A 24,396-nucleotide genomic window follows, 5' to 3' on the forward strand; every position below is an offset into this window, starting at 1 on the left:
TCCTCTTCCCTCTCTGGAACTGCAGACACACGTGCGCGCGCACACAGTCAGTTTGTGGGAAAATACATCTCAGCCTCCTCCTAATACAGGGAGATTATGATGCAGGGGTGCCCTGTGAAGGACACTGGCCACATTGTGAAGTCAGATCTCCCTGCAAGGTTTGCCCGCGCGCCTTGCCGTGCATTAGACCTCAGTCAGGTTCCTCCCTGCCAACATCCTGGTGACCACTCAGACTCCTCGTCCCCACAGAATGGGATTGTAAGGTCAAAGGAATGAGTCCTAGAGCAACTGAGACGGCAGGAAGGCAACGTCACACCTGGGAGGTTATCCAAGTTGGCAAATTTGCGTTCTTTTTTCTGTACAGAAATAAACACTTCCCGGAGTCCCCATGGATGCCGGGAAGGAGAAGTGGCTCAACAATGCACTTCAGGTGGTCAGTTTCAAGATAGCCCTGAAGGGGTTCGAAAGGCTGGTCGAACGTACAGCGGCCCAGAAAAAGGATGAGAAAGCGGGCTTGTTTACCCAGAAAGAAGGTAAGCTCGGTGACTCCAGGGCGGTCCAGTGGAGTCTGTTGATTAGAACTGGGAAATGTTTGAAACAACACAGCTTCATAGCAAAGACACCAAATAGGGGGCCTGACTCCTCGTTCTGCCTCAGTCCTGAAAGCTAAGTGATCTTGGGGAAGTTTTTTTTTGTTTTTTGTTTTTTTCACTTGTCTGAACCTTAATATTCTCGAGCATAAAATTAGGGGGTGGATTAAATGACATCTAAGGGTTCTTCTAGCACAGTGATGGCGAACCTTTTAAGCTCGGCGTGTCAGCGTTTTGAAAAACCCTAACTTAACTCTGGTGCCGTGTCACATATAGAAAATTTTTGATATTTGCAACCATAGTAAAACAAAGACTTATATTTTTTATATTTATTTTATATATTTAAATGCCATTTAACAAAGAAAAATCAACCAAAAAAATGAGTTCGCGTGTCACCTCTGACACGCGTGTCGTAGGCTCGCCATCACTGTTCTAGCATATGGCTCAGTGAGCACGCTAACCTTGTTCTCATGTGAAAACTTGCAATCACAAAGCCGTATTGAAAAATCTCCTTCCTTTCCAGTATCCGTATGAGTGTATATATACACACACACACATATATTCCTTTATAGTATACGTATACATAGTATATGTATATACACCTATATAGAGAGGATATTATATATATATGTTTTATACGGATATTATAGTAGATAGTATATATTTTATAAAGTATAGATTTGATAAAGACTAAGTACTACTAGACAAACTAATACTAGACAAACTACCTTCTGTGACAGAGGGACTGACCTGACAGATTGAGAAGGGAGAGATGTAATCATGACTTTCATCAGACTGCTAATTCTGCCATACATTCACTTTTTGTTTGTCTGTTTGTTTGTTAATCCTCACCCTAGGATTTTTCCCATTGATTTTTTAGAGAGAGTGGAAGGGAGGGAGAGAGACAGAGAGAAACATCGATATGAGAGACACATCAATTGGTTGCCTTTTGCATGCACCTCGACCAGGGCCGGGGATTGAGCCTGCAACTGAGGTACGTGCCTTTGACCCTTGACTGGAATTGAACCCAGGACCCTTCAGCCCATGGGCCAATGATCTATCCACTGAGCCAAACCAACTTGGGCCACATTTTTGGTTGTTTCTTTGTTTAAATACATTTTTTATTGATTTCAGAGAGGAAAGGAGAGGGAGAGAGAGATAGAAGCATCAATGATGAGAGATCAAGCCCACAGTCCAGGCATGTGCCCTGACCAGGAATGAACTGTGACAATAAGAAAACTGTGATTCATTTCTGATCTTTGTATTCCTGAACCAAACTCCTAAAATAGTTGTAACATAAGCTACGGAGGAGGTATTAGACACCAAAGTAATACTTTCTTCTGACTACATAATCTTTTGCCAAGTCCTTAGTTCTATTTCCAATAGAAAGAAAACCTTTAAAGTGCAGACGAGCCCTAGTTGGTTTGGCTCAGTAAACAGAGCGTTGGCCTGCAGACTGAAAAGTCCCGGATTCGATTCCAGTCAAGGGCACATGCCCGGGTTGTGGGCTTGATCAATGATACTCTCTCATCAATGATGTTACTATCTATCTCTCTCTCTCTCCCTTTCCCTTCCTATCTGAAATCAATAAAAAAAAATTTTTTTAATTTTAAAAAAATCCTATATAATAAAAGGCTAACATTCAAATCGACTGAATGGCAGGATGACTGGTCACTATGACACGCATTGACCACCAGGGGGCAGACGTACAATGAAGGAGCTGCCCCCTGGTGGTCAGTGCAGTCCCACAGAGGGAGCACTGCTCAGCCAGAATCCAGGCTCACAGCTGGCAAGTGCAGCAGCAGTGTTGGGAGCCTCGCCCGCCTCCACCGTAAGTGGTTAGTACCGAGCGAGGTGTCCCAAACTGCGAGAGTCCCAGACTATGAGAGAGATGTCTGAGATCGGGCCTAAGCCAGCAGTCAGACATCCCACCAGGGGTCCCGGACTGCGAGAGGGTACAGGCTGGGCTGAGGGACCACCCCCTCCATACCAGTGCATGAATCTTGTGCACTGGGCCTCTAGTACATAAATAAAGTGCAGAAGAATTGAGCTTTAGTAGGCTGAGATAACGGAGCAGATTAGCAAATAGAAGAGGCCACAGCCACAGGCCGTGCAGCTCTTGGAATCTGATGCCCACGTGTTTGCCCTTTCTTCTGACGCAGACATGATTAACTATGAGAAGTTCTTTGCGGAGGTGCAGGACCTCTTCGGCATGGAAGTGAAGAATCAAGACGTGAAATGCTTCTACAGGAAACTCTGCAACAACCCCGATGTGCCCACAGACTGGTGTGAGGTAGTCACTCTTCATGTTTCTAGTATGAAATGCATGTCGTATTTTTCTTTCTCTTTTATTTTTTTTAATATATTTTATTGATTTTTTTACAGAGAGGAAGGGAGAGGGCTAGAGAGTTAGAAACACTGATGAGAGAGAAACATCGATTCAGCTGCCTCCTGCACACCTCCTCCTGGGGATGTGCCCGAAACCAAGGTACATGCCCTTGGCCAGAATCGAACCTGGGACCTTTCAGTCCTCAGGCCGACATTCTATCCACTGAGCCAAACTGGTCAGGGCTTTCTGTTCTTTTATTTTTTACAAGAAATAATTAAATCAAAGTGCCGGCTCCCAATAGAACTACCAGTCTGAGCAGGGACACCCGCCTGGTCCATCCATCTTTAATCAAAAAGGAAAATCAGGGATTGCTTAAGGACCATGCACCATCACCACACGGTGTGTTGAATGTATTAAACTGCCTTCTCTTCCTCTGGGGACCTTCTGCCAATATACAAAGCAAGGAGTTGACCTTTTTTTAGAAAATATATTTTTATTGATTTCAGAGAGGAAGAGAGAGAGAAAAACATCAGTGATGAGAGAGAATCATGGATCGGCTGCCTCCTGCACACCCCACACAGGGGATCGAGCCCACAACCCGGGCATGTATCCCGACCAGGAATTGAACTCTGACCTCCTGGTTCCTTGGTCGATTCCCAGCCACTGAGCCCCAGCGGCTGGGCAAGGTGTTGGGCATTCAACCAAGACTTTAAATCCAACCAGCATCCAATCTGTTACTTCGCAGTGGATTCTGAAATAGTATTCGTGTTGACATGTGTCGTTTGGGATTGTAGATCTTTGGGTATTACTCCTCTGAAGAAGATCCTCTTGCTTCCCAAATGAATGAAGAAAATTTGGTTTTCCTTGTGTCTAGAAAACAGCGAGTCATAATTACAGGTGATAGTATGACTTTCCCTTCCAAGTTAATATGGGTGCTACTCTTTCCCCCAAAGCAAATATTGGCATATAACGTTTCCATAGACTCCCTTTTCACTTACTTTACTTTGTAAGTGACGGTGTCACACGCAATATCAGAAGAAACTGTACCTGCGGTTGAGTTTGAAATGTTGTCATTGTTCTAAAGGACCTAATGGTGGGCCCCTCTCACCCCAACCCCCTCCCAGCGCCCTTCCCGCACCCCACAGCACTGTGTGTGCAGCTGTTCTTGTACCGCACGTACATCTGTGTGTTAGACACAGAAAGAGGGAGGCTCGTTCACATATCCCCAGCACCAGTTTCCGCCTTCTTGGGGGCAGTAGTTTCTCTGTTGAGCACAAGTTGGTTGTTTCCTTTTCTTCTTTAACAAACCTAACAAGTGACTTTTAGGGTCTTTACTGCTGGGAGTTGAACTGAATATTGTGCTGTTGACAGGGAGTCGGAGACGGGATGTGATTAAGTGCATGGTCAAGATCCCCCAGTTGGACTTACTAATAGCAGCTTCTCAGAGAGGATTAATAACAGTCTTTAACAACCAGGTAATTTGAACCTTGGACTCCTCCTTCCCTCTCTCCCTCCCTCCCTCCCTTCCTCCCTCTCGCTCTTTCTTCCTCCTCTCTCCCTCCCTCCCTCCCTTCCTCCCTCTCGCTCTTTCTTCCTCCTCTCTCCTTCCCTCCCTCCCTTCTTTCCTCCCTTCCTCTCTCTCCCTCCCATTCTTCCCTCCCTTCCTCGCTCCCTCCTTCTCTCTTTCCCTTCCTCCTTCCCTCCCTTCCCCCCTCCCTTCCTTCCTCTCTTTGTTTTGTCTATGCACTATACATATGTATCACATACAGCAGAAACCATAAACCACATTTCAGCGTTATTAAAAAAAACAAAAAACTACATATGAGTAAAATGAGAGGTTGCCGAACCCCAGAGCACTTTTTGAGAGTTTAGTAGCGGCATTTAGCACTGTCCCTGGCAGAGCTATCCTATGAACCAGGTGGCATCAGCACAATTACAGGATGAGCCTGGATAACGTCTCAGAGAACACCAGAAACATGCACAAGCCAAGTGATTTTGTCGTAATCCTCCCAAATGATAAAAGGTCTGAACAAAAACCTTGGAGTAAAAAAAAGGGGCGGGGGGGGGGGGGGGCTCAAATTCTAGCCACTCTAGTTTGCTAGCTATGATGTTAAGTAGGAACTTAAGGAGCCTACATGTGTTTTCACCTGTCTTTTCTTTGTAAAATGAGGACCGTAAGACCAGTCCTCTCTCCCTCAGAGGATTGTCACGAAGGTCAAATAAGATAATGAATATGGAAGCACTTTATGAACATGCATCCCCATGTAAATGTAATACATTGCTCTCAATGTCATTCTTTTCTAAATTGGACTTCTATTTTTAAAATAGGAGATATTTTAATGGAGACATAGTCTACATTGAATTTCATTATGAGAATATAAGGTGAATGTTTGGTGTTAAATATAAAAAAATAAGCCCTGGCCAGTGTGTCTCAATTGGTTGAGTATCATCCCATGCACCAAAAGGTCACAGGTTCGATTTCCACTCAGGGCATACGCCCAGGTTTTGGGCCCAGTTTCCAGTGGGGGACTGCGAGAGGCAGGTAATAGATGTTTCACTCTAACATCAATGTTTCTCTCTCCCTCTCCCTTCCTTTCTCTCTAAAATCAATTATACACACACACACACACACACACACACACTCACACTAGAGGCCCGGTGCACAAATTCGTGCACAAGTGGAATCTGGCTGGCCCACCCCAATTGGGGCCAATTGGGCCGGCCAGGGGGAGGGGCTACAAGTGGTTGGCAGGCCAGCCCCACCCCTGATTGGGGGCGGGTTGACTGGGGAGGGGCTGGCCGGGGGGGAAGGACTGTGGGTGGTTGGTGGGCCAGCCCCACCCCCTGGTCAAACTCCTGGTTAAACTCTGGGTCGAACTCCCGGTCGAGGGGACAATTTGCATATTAGCCCTTTATTATATATAGGATTATTTTTGTTGTTGTTGTTGTTAATCCTCACCGAGAATACTTTTCCCTTGAATTTAGAGAGAGTGGAAGGGAGCAGGAGAGACAGAGACACATTGATTGGTTGCTTCATGCACATGCCCCAACCAGGATAGAACCTGCAACCAAGGTACATGCCCTTGACCAGAAGCAAACCCAGGACCCTTCAGTCTGTGGACTGGCACTCTATCCACTGAGTCAGACTGGTTAGAGCAAATCAAAATATATTTTTTAAAATATCAAAAAATAATTCCAATTCCTGGTTCATTTCCAACTAGAGGTAAGCTTTATACAAGCTACCCCTCCTCACTCCCCTCCACTCGCTCTAAAAAATAATAATAATAATATCCTTGGGTGAGGATGTCTTTAAAAAGCAGCTAGTAAAGTGTAAGACCCTGAGAGCCGTCACCAGGCTTAAAGACAACACACAGAGCAGAGCGATTCCGTAGAGCTGGACCCTTCCGAGGGAGGAGGGGCCGGAGGGAGCGGTGGGAGAGGGAATGACCAGCAGGTTGGGCCGAGGAGAGAGTGGGCTGTTTCCGTCAGCATTCTCGCCTGTAACTAGGCCAGCGGGGCTTCCATATTCTCTCCCTTTGTTCACAGATGCGAGTGCAGAACAGCACCACGGTTACCGTAAGTGCATTTTACAAATTCCTACTTAAGTCACATGTAGGCCTAGGAGGATGGTGCCTCCATCACGAATCACAAGCTCAGTGACAGGCTCGGAGAATAAGATGTTTTCATGGGAGGTGCGTTCAGGTGTATGCACGACAGCTGAGCCTTGGGCAACAGCAAAGGGCACCCAGGTCCCGCTTTGTGGAGTTAAATGGGTTGCGGAGAATTGATGGGAAACTGATCACTCCCCGAAGCTTCCATTTAAAGCTTCACCGAGTTGTTCGGAGCACCCTCTACTCGGGAATGTAAACAATGGACACAACCCACACTGTGAGAAACAGCCAATAGAAGTAATTTTAAACATTTTTTTAAAACTGGAAAACAGCATAAACATTCGCGTGCAGTGTTGGAACTTCTTTCATCCATATTGCTAATTGGAAAGCAACCCAGCGGCAGGTGTAAAGCTAGAGCGGTTTGCTCCCAGCATCCCAGGGAGACGGGGATGCCTGGCTCGCCCCCTGCTTGCTGGCACCCAGTGCGCTGAACTATGAAGGAGGTGCCAGGCCATTAGGGAGGGAGTGAAAGGGGGGAGGGGGTGCCCGGTTTCTCTCCAGACCTCTGCGCCTTTCTCTCTCTCTCTCTAAATATATTTTTATTGATTTCAGAGAGGAAGGGAGAAGGAGAGGGAGAGAGAGAGATAGAAACATCAATGATGAGAGAGAATCATGGATCGGCTGCCTCCTGCACACCCCCTACTGAGGATCAAGCCCACAACCCTGGCACGTGCTCTTGACCAGAATGGTACAGTGACCTCCTGGTTTATAGTTGATGCTCAACCACTGAGCCACACCGATCGGGCAAGAAACATATTTTTTTATTTAATTTTTAAGCATGGCTACGGGGCCAGAGACCTGGATTAAGCTGGTCTCAATGTGTGTCCCTGTGAAGTTCTCACCTACATGAACAGGCCACACAGATAGCTGTGCTTCCAGGCCTGTGTGGGGCACTAGCTCCACTGTTCCCCAGCTCTGCTGTTCCCCACTGCTGCTGCTGAGAATCTCCGGGAAGGGGAGAGGGGAAAAGATGACACCCCCTCCTCAAACCAGCACAGAGGAGACCTTGGGAGGCTCCTCTGCAAATAAGGGGGCAAAACAGGGCTTTTCAGGTGACTAATCTATTTGTCAGTAACCATCGCCATTGACAGGACAAAGCACAACATACACCTCCCCGCCTCCTCCCCCCACCCCCCAATTCTGTGCTTTCCTATCAGGATACCTCCTGGATTACAGGATGTGACTACCTCTCTCAGCTGAAGCGAATTGTTGCCACGACGGAAAGGACCATCATTGTGTGGGATTATAAAGCTCAAGGGAGCAGCCAGGTACCGAAGAGAAATACTCAAAAAAATGAGATTGTCTTTTTTGTGCTGGGAGGATATGGGCACCACCTTTGTCTATGGAAGATCAGTTTCCTTATATGTAAAATGAGGGGATTTAACTAAATAATCAGTTTCAGCATTAACAGTACTATTAATATTTTCCACTTAGTGTGTATTTAATGTGGGGGTATTGGGGTTTGTTATTAGTTGTGTTTGTTGTTGTTGTTTTTTTTTAATTAAATCTTTATTGTTCAGATTATTACATTTGTTCCTCTTTTTTTTCCCCCCATAACTCCCCTCCTCCCAGTTCCCGCCCCACCCTCCGCCCTCACTCCCCACCCACTGTCCTCATCCATAGGTGCACGATTTTTGTCCAGTCTCTTCCCGCATCTCCCACACCCCTTTCCCCCCCAGGAATAGTCAGTCCATTCCCTTTCTATGTCCCTGATTCTATTATAATCAACAGTTCATTCTGTTCATCAGATTATTTATTCACTTGATTCTTAGATTCACTTGTTGATAGATGCATATTTGTTGTTCATAATTTGTATCTTTACCTTTTTCTTCCTCTTCCTCTTCTTAAAGGATACCTTTCAGCATTTCATATAATCCTGGTTTGGTGGTGATGAACTCCTTTAGCTTTTCCTTATCTGTGAAGCTCGTTATCTGACCTTCAATTCTGAATGATAGCTTTGCTGGATAAAGTAATCTTGGTTGTAGGTTCTTGGTATTCATCACTTTGAATATTTCTTGCCACTCCCTTCTGGCCTGCAAAGTTTCTGTTGAGAAATCAGCTGACAGTCGTATGGGTATTCCCTTGTAGGTAACTGAGTTTCTTTCTCTTGCTGTTTTTAAGATTCTCTCTTTATCTTTTGCTCTTGGCATTTTAATGATGATGTGTCTTGGTGTGGTCCTCTTTGGATTCCTTTTGTTTGGGGTTCTCCGCACTTCTTGGACCTGTAAGTCCATTTCTTTCACCAGGTGGGGGAAGTTTTCTGTCATTATTTCTTCAAATAGGTTTTCAATATCTTGCTCTCTCTCATCTTCTGGCACCCCTATAATTCTGATGTTGGTACGCTTGAAGCTGTCCCAGAGGCTCCTTACACTATCCTCGCATTTTTGGATTCTTTTTTCATTTTGCTTTTCCGGTTGGGTGTTTTTTGCTTCCTCGCATTTCAAATCATTGACTTGATTCTGGCGCTCCTCTGGTCTGCTGTCGGGAGTCTGTATAATATTCTTTATTTCAGTTAGTGTATGCTTAATTTCTAGTTGGTTCCCCAATATAACATCGAGGGTCTCATTAGTTTTCTTGTAGATCTCATTAAGTTTATCGGCGGCTTCTAAACAGTTCTTGAGAGACCTTAAAAGTGTGGTTCTGAACTCTATATCTTCCATTGACAATTTTGTCCTGTTTCTTTGTCTCCGCATTTTGTTATGCTTCCTTGGTGCACCCCCTAGTGGTCTTTGTTCGAAGTCTTATAGTTAAATCTTGATTGTTGTAGCTAATTCCAGGGAGGGTTTGACCTCCAGGCCAAGTGGCTATGAGAATCAGCTGTGTCAGCAGTGAGAGAACTTCTGTCCTCTAGGGAGGTGCTAATCTAGCCTTTGCCTGAGGCTATCCGGCAAATGCCTGTGTGCAGGGCTTGGGCGGGGCGGGTCACACAGGATCAACAGGGTGGGCCGGAGAGAGCAGTTATGGCGGCTCTCAGTCCCGTCCCCAGGGGCTCTGCCTGAGTCCCAGCACCCGCTGCAAAGCTCGGAGAGAAAGCTGCACTCCCTCTGACCGAAGCCAGACAGTCCCGCTTCTCCCGTTTGAGCCTGGGTCCCTAAAGACTCGCCCGGATCTGGAGCTCAGAGTCTGCGACTCCCTCCCGATTGAAAATGCCAACCGCGCCCTCCGCCGCCAGCCCGCTCCACGCACTCCGCACCTCAGAATTTGACTTCAGCACTGCGCCTCCTCTGAGTGTCCGTATGCGTTTCTCTTTCCTCCTAGTTGTAGGACTTCCACTCAGCCAGCGTTCCTGTGGTTCTGGGTGATGTCCCTTCCGTTTTTTGGTTTCACTTTTGAAGTAGTTGTTCAAGGCAGCAAACTCCGGCGTTAACCTATGCCGCCATCTTGGTTCTCCTCCTGGTCATACTCTGTTGTTTTTTAAATATATTTTTCATAGCTTTTAGAGGGAGGAAGGGAGAAGGAGAGAGAGATAACATCAATGATGAGAGAGAAGCATTGATTGGCTGCCTCCTGCACACCCCCCACTGGGAATGGAGCCCAAAAAAATGCAACCCTGGCATGGGCCCTGACCAGGAGTCGTGACCTCCTGGTTCATGGGCCTATGCTCAGCCACTGAGCTGCACCCACCGGGCTTGTTTTTGCTTGTGATAGAGGCTGATTCCTTTCTTCCTTTGACGCCCTTCTCTGAACCCAAGTATTAGCTTTTTGCCTGCGCTCTTATTATCAAGTTCACGGCTTTTCTCTCCAGTCCCGCTTCATTCGGTAAGAAAATTGCTCAAATCAAACGCCTCGTTCTGGCAAAAAATCTACTGGCGAAGCCCGGCCAATGTGGTTCAGTGGTTGTGTCGACCTGTGAACCAGGAGATAGTTGGATTCCCGATCAGGGCAGAGTGCGGCCGATCACTGATTCTCTCTCATCTTTGATGTTTGTCTCTATCTCCCTTCCTCTCTGAAATCAATAAAAGTATATATTTTCAAAATGTCCAAGTCTCACTCATTGTAAAGCAGTGGTTCTCAACCTTCCTAATGCCGCGACCCTTTAATACAGTTCCTCATGTTGTGGGGACCCCCAACCATAAAATTATTTTCGTTGCTACTTCATAACTGTAATTTTGCTACTGTTATGAATCGTCATGTAAATATCTGATATGCAGGATGTATTTTCATTGTTACAAATGGAACATAATTAAAGCATAGTGATTAATCACAAAAACAATATGTAATTATATATGTGTTTTCCGATGGTCTTAGGCGACCCCTGTGAAAGGGTCGTTCGACCCCCAAAGGGGTCGCGATCCACAGGTTGAGAACCACTGTTCTAAAGGGAACAAAACAAATAAAATTTTTAAAACATGTATGTTTGCTGCTTTAGGTAGAGACTGAGTTCCAGGAGAGCAATGGCTGTATAGCCTAGGGAACCCAGAGTGGCATTGGCAAATGCTTGTGACTAATTCTGGATAAGCCTGGATGTTAGGCTATTTTTCCCCTAATTACTCCTGGTGAAATAACTGGGACTTGGATTCTTAACTTTCCTGTTTGCCATCCAATTTTATGTCAATGGTCTTTTAACACCTGAACCTTTTTATGATTCCTGTTAATATTCCTTACAAACCCAAGAAAGGGGCATTCACAGAATTACACCAGAAAATCTCACCACTACTGAGCCACAGGCAAGCACCTCACCTTTTCCCCACTAAACAGCCCCAAATGCACTGTAGGGCTCACAGTGAGTATCCATTCACTTCTACTTAGTTAACTTGGTGATTCATTCAAGCTCCTTTAACACTGTGAACAGATCGAAAATAAGAAATATCAGAAGTAAAACTTTTTAAAAAATATATTTTTATTGATTTCAGAGAAGAAGGGAGAGGGAGAGTTAGAAACATCAGTGATGAGAACGTCTTTGATTGGCTGCCTCCTGCACACATCCCGATTGGAGATCAAGCCTGCAACCCAGGCATGTGCCCTTGACCAGAATCGAACCTGGGATTCTTGAGTCCACAGGCTGAGGTTCTATCCACTGAGCCAAACTGGCTAGGGCCAGAAGTAAAACTTTTATCAAACAATACAGACAGCCCAGCTGGAGTGGCTCAGTGTTTGAGCATCGACCTATGAACCAGGAGGTCACGGTTCAATTCCTGGTTAGGGCACATGCCTGGGCTTGTGGGCTTGATACCTAGGAGGGGGCGTGCAGGAGGCAGCTGATCAATGACTCTTTCTCATCATTGATGTTTCTCTTTCTCACCCTCTCCCTTCTTCTCTGAAATCAATTTAAAAAGTGTTTTAAAACAATAGGGACAATATTTAAATTTCATATTTAGATATTTGGAGCGATGTAATAACTTATGAAAAGTGCTCTTCTGTTCCCAGGAAAACTACTTCGTCATAAAGCCGATGGACCACTGCCTCCTGTGCGTGTGTGTGGTGCCCATGTCCGACCAGCTCTGCCGAGATGACATCCTGCTGGGAGACGACGGCGGGTTTGTGAACAAATTCACCGTGAATACAGAGGACTTTGGGTTAAAGCAGACCAAGACCAAAAAAAAAGTACTAAGTCAGGTCTTAGACTCCAAGGATTTTAAAAGGTCAGTATATCACACAGCTGGTCCAGTTGTTTTAATATAGACATTGTTCAAGTATTTATGTAGTTAAGTAAGCCCTAGCTAGCTTGGCTCAGTGGATAGAGCCTGCGGACCAAAAGGTCCCGGGTTCGATTCTGGCCAACGTCACATACCTTGGTTGCAGGCTCCTCCCTGGCCCCCCGGCCCTGGTTGGAGCTCCTGCAGGAGGCAACCAATCAATGTGTTTCTCTCAAATTGCCGTTTCTCTCTGTCTTTCCCTCTCTCTCCCACTCTCCCTAAAAAGATAAATAAATAAATGGAAAAATATCCTCGGATAAGGGTTAACAAAAAAAAAAACAACAACAATAAGAACAAAAGTATTTATGTAGTCAATAGGATGTGTCAGACCACAGGGTAAAGATCTGAAACATCAAACTGAATGAGGAATGCCTCATACCTCAAGGGACTTCCAGTACTAAGGGAAGACAGACAGAAAAGTAGCCACTGAAATTCCTATTCTAAGTGTCATTGACAATTAAAATCTATAGGCACTTAAATAAATTACAGAGTTAAATAAAAAATTAAATTATGTCCTAACGGTTTGGCTCAGTGGATTGAGTGTCGGCCTGTGGACTGAAGGGTTCGATTCCAGTCAAGGGCATGTACCTTGGTTGCAGGCACGTCATCCCCTGTAGGGGATGTGCAGGAGGCAGCTGATCGATGTTCCTCTCTCATCAGTGTTTCTAACTCTATCCCTCTCCCTTCCTCTCTGTAAAAAAGCAATAAAATATATTTAAAAAAATAATAATAATAAATTAAATTATGGAAAGCTATAAAAGGTCTGTGTAACTATTTACTAGCATTTAAATATGGAAAAAGATTCTAAACAAGAGCAATAGTTATAAAATTCAAAGAAGATAGATTTGACTCAACACAAAATAAAACCTGTGGGCCTCAAGAGCTAACCTATGTAAAGTAAATAAACTGAAATAAATATGTATAACCTATATGACAAACGATAGGTTAATACTCTTTCTTAGGTCTTAGACTTCAATTTAAAAAATAATTCCCTTCCCCTAACTGGTTTGGTTCAGTGGATAGAGCGTCGGCCTGTGGACTGAGGGGTCCCAGGTTCGATTCTGGCCAAGGGCATGTGCCTTGGTTGCGGGCACATCCCCAGTGGGAGGTGTGCAGGAGGCAGCTGATGGATATTTCTCTCTCATCGATGTTTCTAACTCTCTATCCCTCTCTCTTCCTCTCTGTAAAAAATCAATAAAATATATTTTTTAAAAAATAATAATTCCCCAAGAGAGAAAAATGGGCAAAGGTCATGAACAGGTAATTCACACACATGCACACACGGTACAAATAGTCAAGACACATTTCCAAATGCTCATCAGGCAAAAATGCTACCGACAGTTATCTCCAGCTGATGAGGTCCTGATTGACTACCATTGTCTTCTTCAGAACTCTAGTGTCTCTGAAGATTTCACAGTAAGTCATATTTTCTCTTATTAGCAGAGAAACAGATGTTGCACTGAATGTGTCCTCTCTATTCATCAAAGAAATGCCACTTCAAATTAGATATAATTTCTCTCTTATAAAATTGGAAAAGATTAAAGATGAGGAAGATGCTATGAGATGGGCAGACTCACCCACTACTGGTGCTGGTGGCTATGAGTTGGATCCCTTGGTGGAAAACACTGGGGCAGATGCATCAAGTGCCTTCATAAACATGTATGCACTGGGACCTGGGGTCCCCGTGTGTTAAAATACATACCTATCACAGTGTTATTTCTTTTAAATATATATGCTTATGTTTTTATTGATTTCAAAGAGAGGAAGGGAGAGGGAGAGAGAGAGAGAGAGAAACATCAATGATGAGAATCATCAACTAGCTTCCTCCTGCATGCCTTCTACTGGGGATCAAGCCGACAACCTGGGCATGTCCCCTGACCTGGAATTTAACCGTGACCTCCTGGTTCATAGGTGGACGCTCAACCACTGAGCCATGCTGGCTGAGCACAGTGTTCTTTCTTTCTTTCTTTCTTTCTTTCTTTCTTTCTTTCTTTCTTTCTTTCTTTCTTTCTTTCTTTCTCTCTTTCTTTCTTTCTTTCTTTCTTTCTTTCTTTCTTTCTTTCTTTCTTCCTTTCTTTCTTAAATATGGAATGCTTCACGAATTTGCATGTCATCCTTGTACAGGGGCCATGCTAATCTTCTCTGTATCATTCCAATTTCAGTATATGTGCTGCTGAAGCAAGCACCACAGTGTTATTTCTAATAGTAAATATCCAGTGTCTAACAATAGGGAAAGTATTGATTTAAAGATCAACAGCCATTGGAAAATATAAAAATGAATAGATTCATATGAGATATAAAACAATATGGAACACAGCTCTTCATCTGGATGATCAGAATTTTTTCAGTAAAGAATATAGTACCAGCCCTAACCGGTTTGGCTCAGTGGATAGAGCGTCGGCCTGTGGATGCAAGGGTCCCAGGTTCGATTCCGGTCAAGGGCATGTACCTTGGTTGCGGGCACATACCCAGTGGAAGGTGTGTAGGAGGCAGCTGATCGATGTTTCTCTCTCATCGATGTTTCTAACTTTCCCTCTCCCTTCCTCTCTGTAAAAAAAAAAAATCTATAAAATATATTAAAAGAAAAGAAAATAGTACCAATATGGTACCGAGATTCTTCTATATTATTTTTTTAATTCTGAATTTATAGCTCAAAAGATGATGATAATCTTTTATTTTTCCATTTTAAATGATTTAGGTTATAAAATTTTAATTAAATAATTAAAAGTGGCATAATGCATAGGGCGGTATTATATATTCAGGCTTTACTCCATTTCATAGTTGCACTTTGATGAAAGTCAAGTTGAAATGACAAATAGACACTCAGCATGATGTGTTTGTGTGTCTAACATAATCCCTCCCTTTTTTTCTCCTTTTAATTCCCAGTGTTAAAAGGAAGCTACATAATGACTGGGTTATGAAAATTAAATTTATTTCAACCCTAAATTGCTTTGGGTCCTGCTCCTTAGACAGTGTTCATTCGTTAGTTTTGGAATCCTTGAAGAAACTTGAGGATAATGGGTAAGTACAGTTTATATACATGAATATTCTGTGACTTTCAGGCTTTTTTTTTTTCTTCCAAATTATAAGAGGAAGTTTATTTAGAGAGTTACAGACATAGAAAGAAGTGAGCCAGTTGGGCTGCGTGGGCTCAGGAAACAAGTGACAGAGGCAGAAGAGGGCCCTGGAACGGAGGAGGGAGGAAGGCAAAGGTAATGTCCTGGAGGGAAAAAGGGGGGAAGGGAAAGGCTCGGGTGTGCTCCGCAGAGGGAGCGTGCACCTCGGGCTTTTTGTAATTGATAAGCCCTTGGCAGCCTTGGAGCTATCAAATTGGCTGTTAGAAAAAATCAACGTTAATTATTCCATCAGTTTGACAAGTTCAGGTTTTCAGGAGGAAATTGACATTATTTGTGCCAACGATGGGTCCTCCTGGCAACAGTTTGGCTCATTTGTTGTTGGTGGCTATAATCGATCGGAATAAATCAAGACAGGTATATCCACAACTATATTTTCCTTGTGATTCCTTTTTTTTTTAATATTTGCTCTTAAATGCTGGTGTTCTTTAAAGTTCTGTAGGTAGCCAATGTTAACTCTCACTTTCCGTGCAATTCTTAGAAATTCATGCACACATACATTCTAATGTTATGTATTCTTAATTTATGTAGTAGTACTGAGGAGAATTTAAATGCCCACTGTCCATAGTTTCCCATAGATTTGGTGCTTGGTGGTTGTAAACACTGAGATTATCTACAGCGGTTCTCAACCTGTGGGTCGTGACCCCTTTGGGGGTCGAACAACCCTTTCACAGGGGTCGCCTAAGACCGTCCTGCATATCAGATATTTACATGACGATTCATAACAGTAGCAACATGACAGTGATGAAGTAGCAACGAAAATAATGTTATGGTTGGGTCACCACATGAGGAACTGTATTTAAAGGGCCAGAAGGTTGAGAACCACTGATCTAGAAGGTGCGTTGTTGTTTTCCCCAACTAGCCAGCACTTTCTGTTTTGCTCTGAAAAGCACCCATTTTGCAATGGTCAGGAGTTCGTCTTGGAGCCCAGTGTTGTGCTTCCTGGTATGTACCGTGTCTCCTGGGATTTGGTTGATGATACATTCAGCCCAGGGGCGTCAGTCAACTGGCTGGGCTTTTCAGTTGCTTCCCTGGGCCCCTCTCCTTCTAAATCTGGAAGCAAAAGAGTGTTCTCAAGTGCTACAGTGTCATCCTGCTTTCCCGAAGCTCACTGCCACTGGAGTGTCCGTCACCCCAATAGGAGGAGAGCGGGGGCCACTCCATCCCCAGGTGCAACATATTCCTGCTCCTGTAGTTCCCTGTAATGAGTCTTGAGCTGAGCCAGATGAAACCACGTTTATCCCAGTCCATAACTGGCCAGCTGTTAAATGGGAGCTAGCACGGCTCCCAAGAAAGCTGAAAACAAACTCCTCTCAAAAAAATTTCCATTTCAAAAATGATTACTTATTCTGGTTAAAATTTTGTGTGATAATTTCACGAAGTTTTGTATCAGCAAAGTGAGCACTTACTATTAATTATGTCATGGAATGCATGTTGGCCGGTTGCAAGACATCTGCTGAAACGTTCACCCTTCCACAGCTTGATCATTTCCCAGAAATGTGCAAATAACTACCAGGCGGTTATTTATTTTATATATATATGTATATATATATATATAATGATTTCAGAGAGGAAGGGAGAGGGAGAGGGAGAGAGATAGAAACATTAATGATGAGAGAGAATCATTGATCCTGCACGCCCCCCACTGGGGATCAAGCCCGCAACCCGGGGATGTCCCCTTGATTGGAATCGAACCCAGTACCTTTCAGTCTGCAGGCCGATGCTCTATCCACTGAGCCAAACCTGCTAGGGCCAGGCAGTTACTTTTTGTCAATTACCCAATTCAGAGGCAGATTATTACATTGGAAAGCATGCAATGCCCTTTGGTAGGGTTGCGTGAAGCCAGACAGAGCTGGCTTCGGTCCTAGTGCCATAGCTCTTCTTTAATCTTCCCATCTTTAAGTGGGAATACCTACCTTACCATCTAATAAAAGTTTCCTGGCTGCAGTGGCTCAGTGATTGAGCACCAACCTATGAACCAGGAGATCATGGTTGGATTCCTGGTCAGGGCACACGCCCAGCTTCAATCTCAATCCCCAGTGTGGGGCGTGCAGGAGGCAGCTGGTCAGTGATTCTCTCCCATCATTGATGTTTCTATCTCTCTCCCTCTCCCTTTCTCTCTGAAGTAATATATAATAAAGAGATAATACTCAATTGACCGTCACACCTTCACACAAGATGGCTGCCCCCATGTGGTCACAAGATGGCCAGCAGGGGAGGGCAGTTAGGGGGGACCAGGCCGGCAGGGGAGGGCAGTTAAGGGTGACGGGGCAGGCAGGGGATGGCAGTTGGGGCGATCTGGCCTGCAGAGGGGCAGTTAGGCATCGATCAGGCAGGCAGGCAAGGGGTTGGGAGCCAGCAGTCCCGGATTGTGAGAGGGATGTCTGACTGCCAGTTGTGGGATCGGGCCTAAACCAGCAGTCGGACATCCCCTGAGGGGTCCCAGATTGGAGAGGGTGCAGGCTGGGCTGAGGGGACCCCCCCCCCAGTGCACGAATTTTGTGCACTGGGCCTCCAGTATATGGATATGTGTATGTATTGCCTAAGTTAACTCACATGAGGTGCCCAACCTAACGTCTGGAACAATGGGCACGCCCCACACTGGGGATTGAACCTGCAATCCAGGCATGTGCCCTGACTGGGAATCAAACCATTATCTCCTGGTTCATAGGTTGATGCTCAGCCAATGAGCCATGCCCGCCGGGCTGGAAATTTTTTCTTCAGTAGAAACAATACAAAGTATTGTGCTAATATCACCACATTATGGAGTAAATAAATCTGTGTGTCAGTGCGGATTTAATAATTACTTACAGTATTTTCTGTGCGTAAATGGATTTATAACCAACTGAGAATCATGAGCCCTATTGAACATAATCTACTTAAATTAGAATTAGCTTCATTCAGGAAAACCCAAGTTGGACATCGGATTTGTGTTTCCCAGGCCTGTCAGGGAGTTTTCCATGCCAAGAGGAGCGAACACTTTTTGCTACTGCATAAAAGCCAATGTCATTGTCACCGGAGGTAAGAGGACAGTCCATGAGATTTTCTATGTTGCAGACTGTGCTCTCCTTATTGAACATGGAATTTTCATAAAGCCGCATCATTTTACTGCTGGGAAAACCTTTTAGAGAATCTAAACATGTAAATAAAGTCAAAACTGTCTGCCTCTTGCTTGTTTGTTTTTGTTACTCCTCGCCTGAGGATATTTTTCCATTGATTTTTTTAGAGAGAATGGAAAGGAGGGGGAGAGACACAGAGAGAGAAACTTGGATGTGAGATATACATATCGACCGGTTGCCTCCCACACGCATCCTGACCAGGGCTGGGGATCGAGATCGAGCCTCCAACCGAGGTACAGGCCCTTGACTGGAATCAAACCCAGGACCCTTCAATCCTCAGGCCGACACTCTAGCCACTGAGCCATACTGGCCAGAGCTTTTTTTTTTTTTTTTTTTTTTTTTTGGTGGCTTCTGGGTTCTTAGAAGACCTTCTGTAGCCCAACAATATGTGAAGCAAATTCCTCTGTATTTCAATGTTATTTTTTATTGTTTCATTTTTACATTTTAACTTTAGTTCTTTAATGTATCTAGAACTTATTTCAATGTGTGAGAGCATGTGTTCTTAGCTTGAGATCTAGGTGTGGGTTTTCAAGAGTTCTGTAGCCCCTGAAACTGAATACACTTATGTGTCTAGGTACATTTTTCTGGAGAGAAAGTTAAAAATTTTATCAAATCGTCAAAAGGGATCCATGACCAAAAAAGTCAAGAGTCATGGTTTAGAGTTATCAGAGAAGGCCATGGATATAGCCTTAAAAAATGCCAACATCTAGCCCTAACTGGTTTGACTCAGTGGATAGAGCATCGGCCTGCGGACTGAAGGGTCCCAGGTTCGATTCTGATCAAGGGCATGTGCCTTGGTTGCGGGCACATCCCCAGTGGGGAGTGTGCAGGAGGCAGCTGATGGATGTTTCTCTCTCGTCTATGTTTCTAACTCTCTATCCCTCTCCCCTCCTCTCTGTAAAAAATCAATAAACTATATATTTTTTAAAAAATGCCAACATCTCAGGGCTAAGTAGGGTAGAAGATGGGTTATCTGCTGAGAATAAGGACCACGATGATCTAAGAAGCTGGGAAAGGTGGAGGACGGACGGGAATATTCTTTGAGCCTCAGATTCCTCATCTGTGATGCTGGGGTTCTAATTAGTGCAATGGCTTGGAGCCTGGGCTCTGAAGTCCGATTGTTTAGGAACAAAACCAGGCTCCCTTACTAGCAAGTTGTATGGCCTTGGGCAGGTTATTTAACTTCTTTAAGTTTCAGTCTCATCGGTAAGGTGAAGTTGACAACAGTACCTACTCATAAGGTGTGGCTCAGTGGTTGAGCGTTGACCTGTGAACCAGGAGGTCATGGTTCAATTCCCGGTCTGGGCACAGGCCCGGGTTGCAGACTCGATCCCCAGTGTGGGGTGTGCAGGAGGCAGCTGATCAATGATTCTCTCTCATCATTGATGTTTTTCTGTCTCTCTCCCTCTCCTGTCCTCTCTGAAATCGATAAAAATATTTCATTGTTGTTGTTAATCCTCACCTGAGGATTTTTTCCCAATTGATTTTTAGGGAGCGTAGAAGAGAGAGGGAAAGACAGAGAGAAACGTTGATTTGAGAGAAACACATTGATTGGTTGCCTCCTGCACATGCCCCGACCAGGGCTCCGTCCAGGGAGGAGCCTGCAACCAAGGTACGTGCCCTTGACCGGAATTGAACCCGGGACCCTTTGGTCTGCAGGCCGACGCTCTATCCACTGAGCCAAACTGACTAGGGCAAAATATATATATATATATATATATATATTTTTTTTTTTTTTTTTTTTTTTTTTTAACTGAACTAATGGAAGCAGAGAGTCTAATGGTGGTTACCAGGGGCTGGGAGTGGAGAAAATGGGGAGGCACAGACTCTTTACACTGTGACCCCTGTGCCCCTGAGAAAATAAGCAGCCATTCCACCTGTTTCCAGGAGACGACAAGGTGCTCCGGCTGTGGCACCCCAACATCAGCACCAAGCCCGTGGGGAAGCTTGTGGGGCACATGTTCAGTATCACCGAGGTCGTCACCAACGAGAAGGACCAGCTCGTCATCAGCCTTTCCTCGGCCAAGGTAACAAACGGGAAACAGCGGAAAGAAAGAAGCTGGGTTTTTTTGGTTTTTTTTTCTTTAAAATCAACTATTAGGAAATCTAGAATCCAGACAGTTTTTTGCCTGAAAGAGCTGACAGTCACTGAGAAAAGTATCTCAGTGTGGAGAAGGAGCTGATGAGCCGCTGTTCTGTCTGGGCTGATTACAGCACGAGGAAGGGCGTGTTAAAAGAGTAAAAGGATACAGCTCTGGGGAGAGAGCCAGTGTTGTCTCCATAGCAAACACAAGAGGCCCTCCCAACACAGACATCATCGTCATTAGGTGCAGGAAAAGCTAGGATTTCTGTCATTGCTGCTTTTCTCAAACAGTGTTTTATTTTGTTTTTGTTTTGTTAACCATCACCCAAGGACATTTTTCCATTGATTTTTAGGGAGAGTAGAAGAGAGGGGGAAAGACAGAGAGAAACATTGATGTGAGAGAAACACATAGATTGGTTGCCTCCTGCACAAGCCCGGACCAGGGCTCAGGCCAGGGAGGAGCCTGCAACCGAGGTACCTGCCCTTGACTGGAATCCAACCAGGGACCCTTTGGTGCGCAGGCCGACGGTCTATCCACTGAGCCAAACCGGCTAGGGCTCTAACAGTGTTTTAAGTGTTCTAACCAATGTGATAAAATAAGAAAAACCAGCTATAAACATTCTAAATGAGGAGACTGAATTACTATATTTGCAAGTAATGGGATTGCTTGAAAATGTTAATAAAATCAGCTTAAAATTTTAAAATAAGTTTAATAAGGTGACTGGTTGTAATAGCAATTTCTAAAAATAAATTTCTATGTAAGAGCAGTAACCAGTTGGGGAAAAAAATGATCAAGCAGATAACATTTACAAGAACCAAAAAATTATGAAATAGCCCTAACAGGTTTGACTCAGTGGATAGAGCGTCGGCCTGCGGACTGAAGGGTCCAGGGTTCGATTCTGGCCAAGGGCATGTACCTTGGTTGCGGGCACATCCCCAGTAGGGCGTGTGCAGGAGGCAGCTGATCGATGTTTCTAACTCTCTATTCCTCTCCCTTCCTCTCTGTAAAAAAATCAATAAAATATATTTTAAAAATATATTGTACTCTAAGATAGTGTTCGGCAAGTTAAGCTACATATTTAATGCCAATCAGGATTATTTAAGTATCATTTTTCCAAGTTTAAAGTTAATGTAAAAATAATAGCATGTAAAAATCCTATAAACTTTGGAGAATATCCTTATACGATGACACTTTCCCTGTCAGATGTTTACTAAAACATATTGTAAAGCCACAATAAATCACACGGAGCAGTAGTCAATACAGGAACTGTTAGACACACCTATGAGACAGATAGAAAATGCAAGAATTAGTTCATGTGTGTATGGGAATTTTGCGTATGATAAAAGTAGCATTTCACATCTCTGAGCAAAGAGTGGTTTTGTTCATTAAATTTGGGGAAAATGGATTAATCATATAAGGAAAAATATGAAATCAGATCATCACTTCATATTAAACAGAAAAATACATTCCATGTGGATTAAAGATTTTAAATGTGGACTACAAAACCACAGAAATTCTAAAGTTTTCCATAAGAACATATCGGTGGCCCAGCTGGTGTGGCTCAGTGCTTGAGCATCAACCTATGAATCAGAAGGTTGAGGTTCGATTCCCGGTCAGGGCACATGCCAGGTTGCAGGCTTGATCCCCAGTGTAGGGCATGCAGGAGGCAGCCAATCAATGATTCTCTTTCATCATTGATGTTTCTCTCTCTCTCTCTCTCTCTCTCTCTCTCCCCCTCCCCCCCCTCTCCCTCCCTTCTTCCCTCCCTCCCTCTACCTTCCTCTCTGAAATCAATAAAAATATATTTTTTAAAAAATATAATTACTCTATAGAAAAATCACAGGTTTCAAAGCATATTGACATCAACTCAGTAAGGTGGAGAGTGTTGGTGTTATTGAATCCCTTTCAGAAACAAGGAAACTGAGGCTAGAACTGAAATCCTAATCTTCTTTTGCCTCATCCCTTGCTGTTTCCACCAGCCACAATTCAGAAAGTAGACACCTAAAGTCAAAACACTGCCAACCGCGAATGTGTTGCCGCCAAGCAATAAGACTGGAAATAATTTGAATAGAGACCAATTTCTTCAAACCCCTTGATTCCACTCTTAGGTTCTTCCCTTACTTGCCTCTCATTCTAGGCTCTGAACCTAGATTCATAAATAGTCCAAGATACCTGTTTACTCAATAATACAAACAGCTGATAAGGTTTGATGTCATAGCTACTCTCTTAAAGTGTTTACTAGAACAAAGGAAGTACAAGCTCTGAGTACTACTGGCCTTCAGGGAGTATATAGTCCAAGCTCCTTCCCAAGTCACATGACTCAGTCACATGACTCAGGCATCCTTATGTGTTTATACAGAAGGACCAGCCTATATCCGCAATAGTGAAGCTTTTAACTCAATTATGTGTCTCAAATAAGAAGTTAGTATCTTTGTGAATAGAAGTGCTTATTAAAGCTTTATAAGTAGTTTTATAAAATAATCACTTATTTACTCAACAAAGATTATAATTTAATTTTTTTTAAATATATTTTATTGCTTTTTTACAGAGAGGAAGGGAGAGGGATAGAGAGTTAGAAACATCGATGAGAGAGAAGCATCGATCAGCTGCCTCCTGCACACTCCCTACTGGGGATGTGCCTGCAACCAAGGTACAAGCCCTTGACCAGAATCGAACCTGAGACCCTTCAGTCTCCAGGCCGACGCTCTATCCAGTGAGCCAAACCGGCTAGGGCAGATTATAATTTAATAGTTTAATAATAACTACTATAATTTAAAAATATTTAAGGCTGATGCATACTAGGAGATAGAATCCTTAATGAAATCACACTTATTTCTGAAATTCAATCACACTGTAAATTGCTAAAAGAAAAAAATAGAAGAAGATGAAAAACTGGAGAAGACGAAAACCATTATTTCAAGTGACAAAGGGTAAACTTTTCCTAGTTTTGCTGAATTAATTCTTTCTAGCCTCCTTTGCCAATCCAAGATGTATTTGAGAAGTTACGTAGTTCTCTTTCCTTCCTCAAAGGCGAGCTCCAATAACCTATTTCCCCACACTTTTACTATATTTACACCATCCTTAAAAACTGCTTTCGCACTAGCTGGTTTGGCTCAGTGAATAGAGTGTTGTCCTGTGGACTGAAGAGTCCTGGGTTTGATTCCGATCAAGGGCACATACCTCGGTTGCAGGCTTCTGACCCTGGATGGGGGCATGCAGAAGGCTACCAATCCATGTGCCTCTCTCACATCGGTGTTTCTCTCTGTCTCTCCCTTTCCCTCCCACTCTCTCTAAAAATCAATGGAAAAAATATCCTTGGGTGAGGATTAAAAAAAAAAGAAAGAAAACTGCTTTCTGTAATTCTTACATGCCTGGGCAGGAGAAAGGGGAGCGTCTTAAAACTCTCACTTAGTAAGATGCTCCCATCTTAAGTCATGAAAGAGCAATTTGAAAAAAAAAAAAAAAAAAAAAATTTAAAAAAAAAGTAAAAAAAAAAAGAGCAATTTGAAACACTCCACCTCAAATATGTCTTCCCTCTATTCTCTAATCCACGCTGTAAAGAAAAATGGCTTCTATAGCGCTGTAAATCATACTCGGTATTTTATTATTTCTCCAGATTCTCAAAGAATAATAGATATTATGTTTTCTCCTCCCTTCTGTAATGATGGAAAAATCCAGTTCCTTTAACACGATAAGCGCCCAGCCTGTTTTGTCTTCTGGACGGAAAGTACAGTGTCAGTCACCGGTGACTGACTGGGCGCTTAATGTGGTAAGCAGACTATTTCCCCCTGAACAGTAATTGAACCAACAGACAGATGAGAGCTGAGCAAATA

At 43.8% G+C, this 24,396-nt stretch overlaps 1 protein-coding gene and 1 non-coding gene across 2 annotated transcripts in view; one reads left to right on the forward strand and one right to left on the reverse strand.

The window, feature by feature from the left end:
• Positions 1 to 388: 388 nt before the first annotated feature.
• Positions 389 to 24,396, forward strand: part of WDR64 (WD repeat domain 64) — a 61,092-nt gene continuing 37,084 nt past the window's right edge. The window contains exons 1-10 of the mRNA XM_036354966.1: positions 389 to 533; positions 2,753 to 2,883; positions 3,714 to 3,816; positions 4,291 to 4,394; positions 6,466 to 6,495; positions 7,748 to 7,858; positions 11,958 to 12,172; positions 15,113 to 15,247; positions 18,302 to 18,381; positions 20,367 to 20,506. Coding sequence (XP_036210859.1) covers positions 389 to 533; positions 2,753 to 2,883; positions 3,714 to 3,816; positions 4,291 to 4,394; positions 6,466 to 6,495; positions 7,748 to 7,858; positions 11,958 to 12,172; positions 15,113 to 15,247; positions 18,302 to 18,381; positions 20,367 to 20,506 — 1,194 coding nt within the window. The remainder of the gene's footprint in view (positions 534 to 2,752; positions 2,884 to 3,713; positions 3,817 to 4,290; positions 4,395 to 6,465; positions 6,496 to 7,747; positions 7,859 to 11,957; positions 12,173 to 15,112; positions 15,248 to 18,301; positions 18,382 to 20,366; positions 20,507 to 24,396) is intronic.
• LOC118678999 lies at positions 14,306 to 14,412 on the reverse strand. Its single transcript, XR_004975091.1, has one exon. It is a non-coding gene; the product is annotated as a U6 spliceosomal RNA (small nuclear RNA).

This window comes from Myotis myotis, unplaced genomic scaffold (assembly GCF_014108235.1).
Source record: "Myotis myotis isolate mMyoMyo1 unplaced genomic scaffold, mMyoMyo1.p scaffold_m19_p_21, whole genome shotgun sequence".
NCBI lineage: Eukaryota > Metazoa > Chordata > Mammalia > Chiroptera > Vespertilionidae > Myotis > Myotis myotis.